We start from the raw sequence: 12,986 nt of genomic DNA, 5'->3' as shown, positions 1-12,986 counted from the left end.
TTTTGTTGTAACACTGAGGACTACATCGAACTTTATTTTGTATATGTGAGAGAAGTATGTGGATATCACGAGCTTAAGCCAATGTGCGATACACAGACAAAGCAGCTGCTACAACATGAACTGCATTGAGGGCCACACAACACATACGTAATTAAAGGTGCAAAATATAGGGGGAAGCTTCAAAATACGCTCTGTAGCACTGCAAAGTGTAACATATATTGTATGTGTACAATAAATGTTCAAAAATACAATGCATCAATGTCCCACTTGCCTTCAAGTTTATTATCAAGTTCAAGTTTACTGAAGTTTATTATGAGCATATGTACAACAGGAATCTACTGACACACCCGCAGTCAAGGTGGCTGTTCGAGGTGTGCTGGCTGTCTCAGTGTAAGAAAAAGAAATTGGGTGAATGTCGACACCAGTGCCACTGCTTCTTGCCTCTGACCTGCACGTGCCTCCGCGGCATCTTTGTGCACAAGTGTGCTGGCGTGGCGAGGCGTAGGAGTCATCCGAGAGAAAGAGTATCGTTTACATGGAGAAGTGGATGTTCACATTGCCTGCCGCTTTCCCTCAAATGTTTCCTTTACGACTAGGGTGACACACCCACAGTCAAGGTGGCTGTTCGAGGTGTGCTGGCTGCCTAAACGAAAGAAAAAGAAAGAAATTAGATGAATGTCGACACCAGTGCTATTGCTTCTTGCCTCTTACCTGCATTTGCCTCCACGGCCTCTTGGCTTGCGGAGTCTGTATGAGGGAGCTGCTGTGGCTAGGCGTAGGCATTGTCTAAACAAAAAGAAAAGGCCATTCAAATGGGCAATTATTGAAATCAATGCAGTTATGTCTGCTTCTTGCATTCTTCTTGCCCAAAAATTTTCAAACATGGTGTCCAGTACACACCAGGACTTTGACTGCTTCTGCTTTTTACCTGCAGGTGTTGCTGCGAGATCCTTAGTATGGCTGCGTGCAGCATTGTAACACTTGGTGGAGGCATTTGAAGTGGTAGCCAAAAATATAAAGAATCATCCTTGTCTGCACAAATGCTTTCAATTTCTAAATGCAGTGGTAACTATCACTATTAGTGCAAGGCCCCCCACATCTATGCGGCAAGTTCCATAGCTCGAAACTGAATTTTTCCTTTCGTGTTTCACAAGGCGTCTGATATGTCCACATTAGATGTGATGTGTTTATTTTTATTTACCCCAGTGTGGAGAGAGCATCATTAAACTGTTTTTTTATTTTTGCTTGTCTTGTTTTTTGGTTTATTTCTGAATTTATCAAGCACCAGTCTCATGATGCTAAAATGACTTATGTAATGACAATCATAGCTTTTGTTTTGCAGAAAAACAACGCATTTCCTGACCCATTGTTTGACATCCCCTCACTCGCATAATCTTGCAGAGTATTCTACCTATATTGACTTGCTTGACCTCCACTAAAGAGTTGCATTTGCAAATACGATTCTTTCCTTAAAACCATTCGACACTTCCCATAATTTCTGTACCTTGGGCTTCGATACTCTGCATTCACCGTTTTTGCGTGTTTCTGACTAAAAATGTTTTTTCTTAATTTAGAGCTTAAATTTTACCTTTGGAACACACGGAAGGGCTTGCCATTGCATATCTGCATAAAAGGGAAACATGTTTCATTAAACATTTGCAAAATCCAATTGAAGATTGATGAATGCAGCTTGCAGTGTGATATGACTGAATGAGCCATAAAAGTAACTCATCTCACTTGGTAAATTAAAGCACATATTAGTGTGATGTGCAAGATACGTTACACTAACGTGGTGGGTTCTCTTGCTTATACAGCAAAATAATCGGTGCGCGAGAAAAAAATTATCTTTGCATACCCCTTGTACACACTGATTTAAGGAGAATGAGCTGGAGCTGTCCACATGATCTACTTATTTTACCTGCGAGTATGGTCAACAAAAATGTGTCCCAGCTGCTTAGTGGTACTCGGGATTATGTCAGTATTGCATATGTGCCTGTTGTCTAAAATAATTGCATTTTGAAAATGCTCGCAGGGATCCGATGTGCATATCTTCAGTTTATGGATACATGTAAAAGACTCAGCATCAAGTGCAAGTGAACGTTCCTGCAGGCCCGGAGTCAATCATGCAAATAGATTCGCTGCACAAATTTGTGACCAGAAAAGATATTCCACATGAAATGGCATGCAAGGAAGTGTTGAAAATATTGCACAGTTAATAAAACGCCTACGCTATTAATATGTGGGTTGATGCACTCGTTATGCAAAACGGAGGTGAGGCGTGCAGAGAGGACACAAAGAGTAGAGTATTTACAAGCAAACAACACGAGCGCCGCCCACTTCTCTACTCTTGTGTCCCGTCTGCACGCCTCACCTCTGTTTTGCATAATGAATCCTTACCAACTAGCTCAGCTTTCTGTCGTTCTAAGTCTCGATGCACTCGATTTCGTCCGCATTAGGCACTCGCCTCTTGATCATTTCGTGGCACAGAAATACTCGGCATCAGGCTGTTTTTCTGATGTTGCCTTTGTAGAAGCATGATTGTTCAAAGTGCAACAATTAAACAGATTCTTTGAGTTGCTTGTGGCTTCGCCAGTACGATTCCGGTGCGCTGGTCCGCCTGTCCAGCAATTTCCTACAGAAGGGAAACCTGCAAATAAAAACACCGCTCCGCATGCAGAAAAATGCTCTACTGTGACGCTTCTGAAACGATTGTGATGCACCACAAGAGCTGCCTACTCGCGTGATATTCTCAACAAGGAGATACATTCGTTTACTTACATGTCAAGGTATATGCCAGAGCACTTCGGTGGCACACAAGGCACGAGTGTGTGTGCCATAGCGTCCGATGTCGACGCGCGATCGCATGTCAAACCTAAACTGTACGAAACTACTACGCATCCAAAAAACAGAGTCGAAACCGAAATTCGTGTCATCCTTTATTGCAAGAATGCGTACATCGTGATTTACATAAGTCGCGGACTTAGCGATCGCTTTCTGTAAACTTAATATTAACGTACCACCTTCATAAGGCCATCAGGTATGCGTTTTTAGATGAGAAAGCATAAGGTGACCTGTACTTGCTTTCAGCTCTTTCAATAGTAATTGCGCTGGCCACATTGACCAGTAGCAACAGGGCGGCGCCCTAGAGGTTCCCACTTTTCCGGTCCAGCTTTTCCTCTAGAGTTGTTCTACTAACTCTATGGGGCGATGTTCAGGTCATAGAGTTTCTCACTACATTACCTAGAGGGAAATCTGGCGCTGCTGCGCTGTGGTATGCATGGGAATGCCGGTATATTGTGGATTCGGATTGGCATCGTTCTCGTAGAGACAGGACACCTTGAAGACGCGCTTGGCAAGTACCGTTCCGTCTGTCACCATGATTCATTTTCTACTAGAACAGCACGTGAAAAGCTGTTTTAGCTTTATTATTACGCGAAAACATGTTTTGTTTAACTATGAGAAGTTGTTATTGTGTGTGCGACTACATGTTACGTAAAAAGTATCAGCGGGCCGCTAAAGTTGGAGGACAGACGACAAGGTTCGCGCTCGCTTTGAAACAGTTGGTCGTCTATTCTTGCTTCTCTTCGCTTCGTCATGCGCTGTGGGTGAGTAAAGATGTAATATGCGTGAATGGAAACATTTTATGAAGATTTTACTTTGAGAGCGCGTTATTTGCGTAGCCATATCCACGTTTTAGACGAAGCCTCTTACAACACCAGCCAACACGAGCCTCGCAGACACATATACCGTCATTCCCATGACGGCACGGGGCCCCCTTAAGAAACTCCCATAGACGGTGGCGCCAGATTACCCTCTAGGTGTTATAGTGAGAAACTCTATGGTTCAGGTCATTTTGTGCATAGAGTTTCCTACAAAAAGGAAACTCTATGATTTTGTGGCCCTGACCTGGCTGCCCTGGCGCAATGGCGTCCGTGACAAAACGCGCGGGCACCGAATCACGAGAGGACAACCGAACGAATGGAAAAGCGAGCTGTTTGCGCGATCGCAGCTCTGACAGTACGTAGGCGCAGGTACGCGTACGTCCTCCTCCGGCTTGGAGCGCGGCGGCCACGAGGAGAAATGAAAACGGCGTTCGGCTTTAAATTTAAGATCTTTCCGGGGTGCTTAGCGATGTAATACTTTGCAGATACGATCGTTATCTTGCAATGTATGCTCTGCGCTTGTCAGCTCAAAATGGCCAGACCTGGTGAGGGGCCCTTTAAAGGAACACTTACGAGAAAAATAATTGCACTGTATCAGTAAACAGCTCTTCTAGGGGGAAAAAAAAGCCCCTCTTACGCCAGGACTAGGCTTGGTAAGCCAGAAAAAGCCGCAAGAACAAAAAATGGGCGTTGAGGCCACCTTGAAGTTCCTGCAGCAGCTTGCCATTACATCAGATTTTGCCAGCATGGTTAATTGTTCATTGGTAAAAATTGACTACATTAGGGTTGCAATATGGGCTTGTTGGTAATGCATCGCTGTGTGTGTCCCTATGTGTCTTCTTTTGCCCCGTCTTTTAATCGCGCTACCGTACTCGCCTTGACTACAATTGTATTCTAAAGGCGATAAAGATAGCACCTGGCTAGTTCCATGCACTTTTGCTGAGCCAATGAGGCCAAATAGGAAATACTGCGAATATAGTTTGTCGGCACAAACTGTTTTAGTGTTTCCCTTGATCGTCTCTACAATTGTGCCCAACCATATTAGTGTTTAAAAGTGTCTCTTTAATGTCAAGGTATTTCTTACCACATAAGTTAACATATCTTGAAAGTGGTGCTAGTCTTAGGATTTCTGCTATGGAGACATGGCTTCACAACTGCCCTGCTTCAGTTACGCATTGCAACATGCTCCCTAAGGTGAAGAGTTGTTATTTAGCACATTTTAGGTAATTAGCAAAATTATTCTTGCTAGTAATGTCTGCTTATCCAGATAGTATTTGGGAAATGAACAGCAGGGGCCTGCAATTTTCTTTATTGTGGCATATAAGAATAAAAGCTCCTGGTCAAGTATATGATGCACAGCATGTATATAGCTCATAAGATATGACCTCGTTTTCTTTCTTTCTTTTTGGAAGACAGAGCGTTATTCTAACATTTTTGGCCAAGAATAAGGGCTCGTCAAATTGTTCTGCAAGAAAGATGTTCTTGGTGTAATAAAAGGTTAAAATAATAACTTAAATTAAGACAACTTCAATACAAGGAAGAAGAAAAAGTAAGAAGAAAGAAGGATGCAGATCAGAAGGCTAAGTCACTTTCCTCAAATGATGATGCTTCACATGGCAAATTTCATGATGCACTGTCATCAAAGTCACCAGTACAAATTTCAGAACATCGCATCACGTCTTTTCACTGGAGCGGCAATAGATTAAGGCCTTAGGAATAACGTTCACTGCGAAGCACTGCTGTCGCCTTCTTGGCACCCTGTTCCTGGTGGCGCAATGCCCATTCCAGTGCCATGGCCACAACGGGGTCGGTGATACCTCCTGACTGGTCCTGAAGTGGTGCATCGTGGAAGGCCAGAAAGACACTGAGCGATACGACTGCCCACACAGACTGGGCGTACCAGCTCGTCAGAGGACACGTATACTGCAGGGGGCATGTGGTGTGTGGCAGCCGGCTCTTCCCTTCCCCAAGAGCGGTGAGGAGCCTGGAGAGCTCCCATTGCACGTTAGGCGTAGCTGTGGTTGCCTGGGGAGAGATCGAACAGAGAATGTCGGTGGGATACAATACCATTATAAACAAGCACAAGTGAAGCTGGACATTCCATGTAATGCACAAAACCGAACTAATCATAAGTTACAGTAATGAAACGGATATGAAGGAATGGAAAGTGCTGATTAGTGCAATACAGAATTGGGTGACAATTAGGAAATTTGTGGGCCTATGGAGGAACACGCCGATGCAGGACAAAAGCAACTGGAGACATCAGGGGGAGGCTTATTCTTTGACGAACTTAAACACCAGTGATGATGTGTGAAGTGACGTTGAGACACTTCAGATAAACACAGAACAGTTTAGCCTGATTAGTCATCCTTTCAAAACTCTCTCTTTAATAATTTTTACTGTAATAACTCGATCATTAGAAGAGAACTCGAAAGTGAAAGCACCATCATCGAATTTCACGTTAGCAGTCCTACTATGCCAGTGTGGCATATAGGTGTTCTGTGGTGTGGCATCACGGGTAGTAAAGTGTTTTTTCGTATTAGGCCTGATGTGGCAATGTAAACATTCTCAAGACTTGGTAAGTAAAATCGTTGGCTCTTATAATCTAGTCCAGAGCTTTATTGATAAAAAATTAACTATATCAATATCCATGACGTCAAGAAAAGCCAGTGCAACAACTTGTCCGCCCACCTGGCTTTTGTTTGCATCTTTTCTGGGTTGCCAAGTCTCTTCTAAGAGCAAACTTTTTCTTAAGCGTATTCCTTTAAACCAATAAGTAAACTACAGTCCACAACATTTACCTTGTGCTGGGCACAAAATATGATGAGTTAACAAAGGCTAGCTACACATCATCTAATAACATGATAGAGCAAGCTTCTTGACATCTATTGGTGCTAAACAACCAGAGATACCAGAACACCAGTAGTTTCAAGCTCAATTTTTCCACATGTGGCCAAGAATCTGCAATCAATGCCAGGAGGAAACTCACGTCATGTTCTTCAGAGCTGACCCCAGATGAGACATGAAGTGAAGATGCTTGCTCTTCAGTCCTCACAAGCAGGGCATCAGCACCGTCAAAACCTGATGTCCCACTGCTGATTCCTGGCGTCGACTTCGGTTTATGTTTACAACCTGCAGCTCGATGAGTGCTGCTAAAATGTGCGTTCTCACTAGAAGGCGGTGAAGTTTTATCACTCCTACGTAATGCAGGCACTCGCAATGCTTTCCTGTGTGTTTTCATCGCTGTTGGATCTGGCCCTGCTAGCTGTTCTGCCGAGGGTACCTTTTTGCCATGCTTGCCTACATGCTCAGTGCCATGGGATGTGCCCTCGTTTTCTGCTGTGCGGTAGACAGACTCGGTTGAAGAACGTAAGCCCTTTGTTGCCGCGATGCCATCAGTAGACTCCGAATGTGGCAGCTCATCCAAATGGCCGTCAAGATCAATCTGCCTAGCTGTGTTTGGCCGTTTGCTCTGGAACGATCACAAGGGCTTTTGTCCACTAAAGGTTTCTACGCGAGGACATTTGTCCTTTGTAGCAGTAGTCGATTAAAATGTGGATTGTATATTCAAGCAAGTGTCAAGGTTTCCGTGGGCTTCGGCACTGGCTTTCTTGTAGTCAACCGAAAGGACCTAAGCTTGCTGGCATAGGACATCTGCTGTTCATTGACTCCCGAGGCAGTGCAGTCGTGACTCTGGAAAAGCAGTGATGGGCTAAGATGGCCACTAGTATGCTTCTGGGAGGTTGCAGTGCCAACTTTCTTTTGTGGTGATGGCTGGGTGGTTTGTTGCATGCCAACAATGTCTGAGACACACAGCTCCCCAGAGAGATCGCTGTTTGGTATACTATGACCATGAGTGCTCTCATCAGCAGGCGTGTCCTGCTGCTTTGCATTCTTGGACTTCCTTCGAGATGATTGCAGCACATGTTTTTTTCCAGAAGTGGTCTCCGATACTGCAGCAGTTTGTGAATCTGCTATTCCCACACCATCATTTCGCTTATCAGGATGAGATTGAGTTTGCATACTAGAAGTCTTGCTGTGCACTCTTTGAGGTGTAGGCATCGCACACTTCTTAGGAACAACCTCATCAGCCGTTTGGCTGGAGTCTACAATGCCGTCATCGCGACTGTTTTTCCCACATGTCGGGACATTACTTTTGTTCCTAGGAGACACTTCACTTGAGCTTTTCTTGCAACTGCCCGAAAAAGATGCAGCAGACAGTAAAAGCTTCTTGTGTTTCATTCTGCGCTGTCTACTGGGATGTTTTCCCACAGCGGGTGTGTCGCAGTCCTGTGAACAACACGATGCACCTTGACATTCTGTTTCCTCAATAACTTCAATTTTGGTATCCCAGTTTTCCACTCCACCGTCAGCAGCCCTCCGCGGCTTGGGAAATTGCTCGTCATCGCTGCTGCTGTCTTCAACGAGAACTATCCCACGCTCTGAAGTGGCGCTCGGCGAGGCGTCACGCGCTTCTTGTGCCTCGTGGGCGTATCTCTCAACGAGTTCACTCACGACAAGTGACTCGTACAGGTGTTTCCACGGGAGTATTTTCTTCAGGTAATGCTGCCTCAGTGACTGCCACGGGTGATCGCCAGGCACCGCACAGGCCGCAGCTATTTCCTTGTATATCGCGTTGCCACGGACACGGACATTGGGCTTGTTTGCTATGTACTTCGCCAACGCAATTTGTTCGCTAAGCGTGTACTGGCGTCTTAGGCGAACGGACTTCTTTTCGACTCCACCGTCAGTAGCTCCCCGCGGCTTGGGCAACTGTTCGTCATCGCTGCTGCCGTCTTCAACGTTAACTATCTTGCGCTCTGAAGTGGCGCTCGGCGCGGCGTCACGCGCTTCTTGCGCCTCGCGGGCATGTCTCTTGACGAGTTTACTCGCGACAGGTGACTCGTACAGATGTTTCAACGGAAGTATTTTCTTCAGGTAATGCTGCTTGAGGGATTGCCATGGGTGACCGCCAGGCACAGCACAGGCCGCAGCCATTTCCTTGTATACAGCGTTGCCTCGTACACGGACACTGGGCTTGTTCGCTATGTACTTCGCCATTGCAATTTCTTCCTCAAGCGTGTACTCGCGTCTTGAGCGAACGGAGCGCAGTTTACGCACCTTGCAATCTCCGTCTGTCTCCGCAGCTGACACTCTCGGCAATATGAATTCTTTCAGAGGAAAGAGCTTCTTGCTGTAAACGCAAGCACGTATGTAAATGGCAGAGAAAGCGTCATCGGGGCCTTCCGTCGTTGTAATGGAAGTGGGCACCAACCGGACGACGTCAGGATTCTTATCCAGCCGCAAAAGAACGCCGCCTCCATTTTCTATAAGCTGGCGTATCTCCTTTCGCTCCGAGTAGGGCACCATGGAAAAGTACATGGGCCCGCCATCCGCTTTCACGAAGAGCGCTCGGCTGTGCGGATTACTGGTCATGGTCGGTTCACGTCGCGTGCGGCTGAACGTGGTAGCAGACGAGCGCGGTAACTAGTGGCGCGCATGCTATACGCGCAGAAAAGAAAGTTCTTTCTCTATGGATGGATGGATGGAATGTAGGAGTGTCCCCTTTGAAACGGGGTGGTGGCAATTGTCACCATGCTCAGCTTTTTATTTTTGTTTAACTGTGTTGTAAGCTAAAAAAATTAGCCATTTTCTTTAAGTACGTCTTCCTACACTTTTAACCTTATGTCACCTCTCTGCTTATGAGACACCAAGCCTCCAATCGCTTTTTGCTAATTTCCACCGCATATTTATTTACATGACTATTGTTATCTCTGAACCCTAGGGCCTCAGCATAGAGTTACTATACTGACTCTAGAAGACAAGCTACGCATAGGGCCCTACCCATGTAATAACCCATGCATTGAAATCGGGAACCGCAAGAGCGCCGCCATGTTGCTACGCGCCGAGGTTGCCAGCTCCTGAGACGCTTGCTAGACTTGGTGACAGTAGTCAGTTTTAATCCGGCAACCGTAGCAGCGTAGGTAGCAGCATGGCGTCTCACTTGTAGTGTCGTGATGTGTGCGTGCAGTCGTGTGTTTGGGCTTTATAAGTTGGTTCTTCATTCTATGTTGCGGGACGGTGTGGGTGTGGTCCATGTTGGCCGTACAGGTGGCAGTTATGCAACCGAAGGATGATCCTGTTGAAGTTTCCGGCGGTATGCGGTTTTCAACGGTCACGCCTGTTGCAAGAGTGTCACTCGACGAGGTTTACGAGCTCGAAGCTGTGGTCAGATTCCTCGTTGGCTTTCCGTAATTCTCTTCGCACGGGTGCGGTATGTTGCAAAAGCCGCTTTCGCGATCTATCGTCGCGACGATAGATGGTTTTTTTATTATTATTATAAGTACTGATCCAGCTGTAGGGCACATGTAACCGACAAACGGAAGTCTCAGGAGAGCACCTGAGATTATAATAAAGCAGGCGGCGCAGGAACACCCTACCCAAGGGACAGTGGGGGGATCAAAGCTCGAAGCAGAACGGTACGTAGGTTGGGGCCGCCGAAGCAGGTGTGTGCCAGGGGGTGTTCGCACGGACAGCTCCCCTGGCACGCGCAGCAGTGCCTCGCAAGGTCGAGATATTTTAAAGGCACCTGCGCCCATGATCTTTCCTCTGCCTCGGTGCAGTGAGCACGATTAACGAGAATAATATGGAGGGTATCCGGTGCAATCGCGAATGCGTCATGGCAAATGCAGCTCGCGTCGCCTGGCGTGTGTAGTAATATCGGAGTTGGTTGTATGAACTTTATGCATAATACGCTTTGTTACGGTACCTTAACGGAATGGGTCTAGAGGTCGGTGTTGGTACATTTTTTCGTACCGCCCTAATCCTATACCCCCCACTACAAACACACACACATACCCCCTTTTCTTTATGTATACATACAATTCCTTGCCATGACGGATCATGGCCTCCTTCATTTTTGAAATATAGAGGAGGCTATGGACGGATTGACCAGTTCAAGTTGTCAGCTTTTCAGTAACTGTGGTTCGTGGTTCATTCCACGTGAAAAATAAAACCATTTAAATTGAGCGCGTATGTCCGCACTCAGCCGCGATGTCGCTGCTGATGTTAGTCAGCCGAAAAGGCACACGTCTCACAATCTCGGACGTTCCTAAGCACCGTGTTCGAAAATATTACTGACAGGTTTGTTGATATGGCATGACCCGATCTACTAGCGCTAGTAAGCCATGGCGGAACGCACACCCGTTGTTACAATTATCACTGTAGTAAACGCAATTCCACGATCGGATCGTTTACTTTCATTTTTTGTTGTAACACTGAGGACTACATAGAACCTTATTTCGTATATGTGAGAGAAGTATGTGCATATCACGAGCTTAAGCCAATGTGCGATACACTGACAAAGCAGCTGCTACAACATGAACTGCGTTGAGGGCCACACAACACATACGTAATTAAAGGTGCAAAATATAGGGGGAAGCTTCAAAATACGCTCTGTAGCACTGCAAAGTGTAACATATATTGTATGTGTACAATAAATGTTCAAAAAAACAATGCATCAATGTCCCATTTGCCTTCAAGTTTATTATCAAGTTCAAGTTTACTGAGCATATGTACAACAGGAATCTACTGACACACCCGCAGTCAAAGTGGCTGTTCGAGGTGTGCTGGCTGCCTCAGTGTAAAAAAAAGAAATTGGGTGAATGTCGACACCAGTGCCACTGCTTCTTGACTCTGACCTGCACGTGCCTCTGCAGCATCTTTGTGCACAAGTGTGCTGGCGTGGTGAGGCATAGAAGTCATCCGAGAGAAAGAGTATCGTTTACATGAAGAAGTGGCTGTTCACATTGCCTGTCGCTTTCCCTCAAATGTTTCCTTGGCGACTAGGGTGACACACCCGCAGTCAAGGTGGCTGTTCGAGGTGTGCTGGCTGCCTAAACGAAAGAAAAAGAAAGAAATTAGATGAATGTCGATACCAGTGCTATTGCTTCTTGCCTCTTACCTGAATTTGCCTCCACGGCCTCTTGGCTTGCGGAGTCTGTATGAGGGAGCTGCTGTGGTTAGGCGTAGGCATTGTCTAAGCAAAAAGAAAAGGCCATTCAAATGGGGAATTATGGAAATAAATGCAGTTATGTCTGCTTCTTGCACTCTTCTTGCCTAAAAGTTTTCAAACATAGTGTCCAGTACACACCAGCACTTTGACTGCTTCTGCTTTTTACCTGCAGGTGTTGCTGCGAGATCCTCAGTATGGCTGCATGCAGCATTGTAATACTTTGTGGAGGCACTTGAAGTGGTAGCCAAAAATATAAAGAATCAACCTTGTCTGCATGAATGCTTTGAATTTCTAAATGCAGTGGTAACTATCACTATTAGTGCAAGGCCCCCCACATCTACGCGGCAAGTGCCATAGCTCGAAACTGAATTTTTCCTTTAGTGTTTCACAAGGCGTCTGATATGTCCACATTAGATGTGTTTGATTTTATTTATCCCAGTGTGGAGAGAGCATCATTAAATTGTTTTTTATTTTTGCGTGTCTTGTTTTTTGGTTTATTTCTGAATTTATCAAGCAGCAGTCTCATGATGCTAAAGTGACTTATGTAATGACAATCATCAGCTTTTGTTTTGCAGAAAAACAATGCACTGACTGACCCATTGTTTGACATCCCCTCACTCGCATAATTTTGCAGAGTATTCTACTTATATTGACTTGCTTGACCTCCACTAAAGAGTCTTGCATTTTCAAATACAACTCTTTCCTTAAAATCATTCGACACTTTTCATAATTTCTGTACCTTGGGCTTCTGATACTCTGCATTCATTTTTTGCTTGTTTCTAACTAGAAATGCCTTCTTTAATTTAGAGCTTAAATTTTACCTTTGGAACACACGGAAGGGCTTGCCATTTCATATCTGCATAAAAGGGAAACATGTTTCATTAAACATTTGCAAAATCCAATTGAAGATTGATGAATGCAACTTGCAGTGTGATATGACTGAATGAGCCATAATAGTAACTCGTCTCACTTGGTAAATTAAAGCACATATTAGTGTGATGTACAAGATACGTTACACTAACGTAGTGGGTTCTCTTGCTTATACAGCAAAATAATCGGTGCGCGAGAAAAAAATTATTTTTGCATACCCCTTGTACACACTTATTTAAGGAAAATGAGCTGGAGCTGTCCACATGATCTACTTATTTTACCTGCGAGTATGGTCAACAAAAATGTGTCCCAGCTGCTTAGTGGTATTTGAGATTATGTCAGTATTGCATTTGTGCTTGTTGGCTAAAATAATTGAATTTTGAAACAGCTCGCAGGGATCTGATGTGCGTATTTGCAGTTTATGGATGCATGTAAAAGAC

The 12,986-nt window shown here is 45.1% G+C and overlaps 1 protein-coding gene and 2 long non-coding RNA genes across 4 annotated transcripts; all 3 read right to left on the bottom strand.

Annotated features, from left to right (window-relative positions):
* Nucleotides 1–261: 261 nt before the first annotated feature.
* LOC142578553 (uncharacterized) lies at nucleotides 262–2,865 on the bottom strand. Of its 2 annotated transcripts, XR_012827221.1 has the most exons (3): nucleotides 2,779–2,865; nucleotides 712–1,623; nucleotides 262–643 (listed from the first exon to the last, which is right to left on the bottom strand). It is a non-coding gene; the product is annotated as an uncharacterized LOC142578553 (long non-coding RNA). The 2 variants fall into 2 exon arrangements; XR_012827220.1 differs by lacking the exon at nucleotides 2,779–2,865 and having other exon boundaries at nucleotides 712–2,034.
* A 2,068-nt stretch (nucleotides 2,866–4,933) lies between these two features.
* LOC142578551 (uncharacterized) lies at nucleotides 4,934–7,141 on the bottom strand. Its single transcript, XM_075687919.1, has 2 exons — nucleotides 6,652–7,141; nucleotides 4,934–5,687 (listed from the first exon to the last, which is right to left on the bottom strand). The coding sequence occupies exons 1-2, from the start codon at nucleotides 6,901–6,903 to the stop codon at nucleotides 5,373–5,375; spliced, it is 567 nt and encodes a 188-aa protein (XP_075544034.1). The 5' UTR covers nucleotides 6,904–7,141; the 3' UTR covers nucleotides 4,934–5,372.
* Nucleotides 7,142–11,222: 4,081 nt separating this feature from the next.
* On the bottom strand, nucleotides 11,223–12,636 carry LOC142578552 (uncharacterized). The gene is made up of 3 exons (XR_012827219.1): nucleotides 12,498–12,636; nucleotides 11,626–11,700; nucleotides 11,223–11,557 (listed from the first exon to the last, which is right to left on the bottom strand). It is a non-coding gene; the product is annotated as an uncharacterized LOC142578552 (long non-coding RNA).
* Nucleotides 12,637–12,986: the final 350 nt, after the last annotated feature.

This window comes from Dermacentor variabilis, chromosome 4, assembly GCF_050947875.1.
Source record: "Dermacentor variabilis isolate Ectoservices chromosome 4, ASM5094787v1, whole genome shotgun sequence".
Lineage (NCBI taxonomy): Eukaryota > Metazoa > Arthropoda > Arachnida > Ixodida > Ixodidae > Dermacentor > Dermacentor variabilis.
This window is presented reverse-complemented; position numbering and strand designations above follow the sequence as displayed.

What these genes read in the sequence shown, in the direction of transcription:
- LOC142578551 (XM_075687919.1), bottom strand. Translation starts at nt 6,903, where the DNA reads ATGAAAACACACAGGAAAGCATTGCGAGTGCCTGCATTACGTAGGAGT. An exon ending in TCAGCTCTGAAGAACATGAC is followed by an intron (nt 5,688 to 6,651) that starts GTGAGTTTCCTC and finishes ATCTCTCCCCAG; the next exon opens with GCAACCACAGCTACGCCTAA.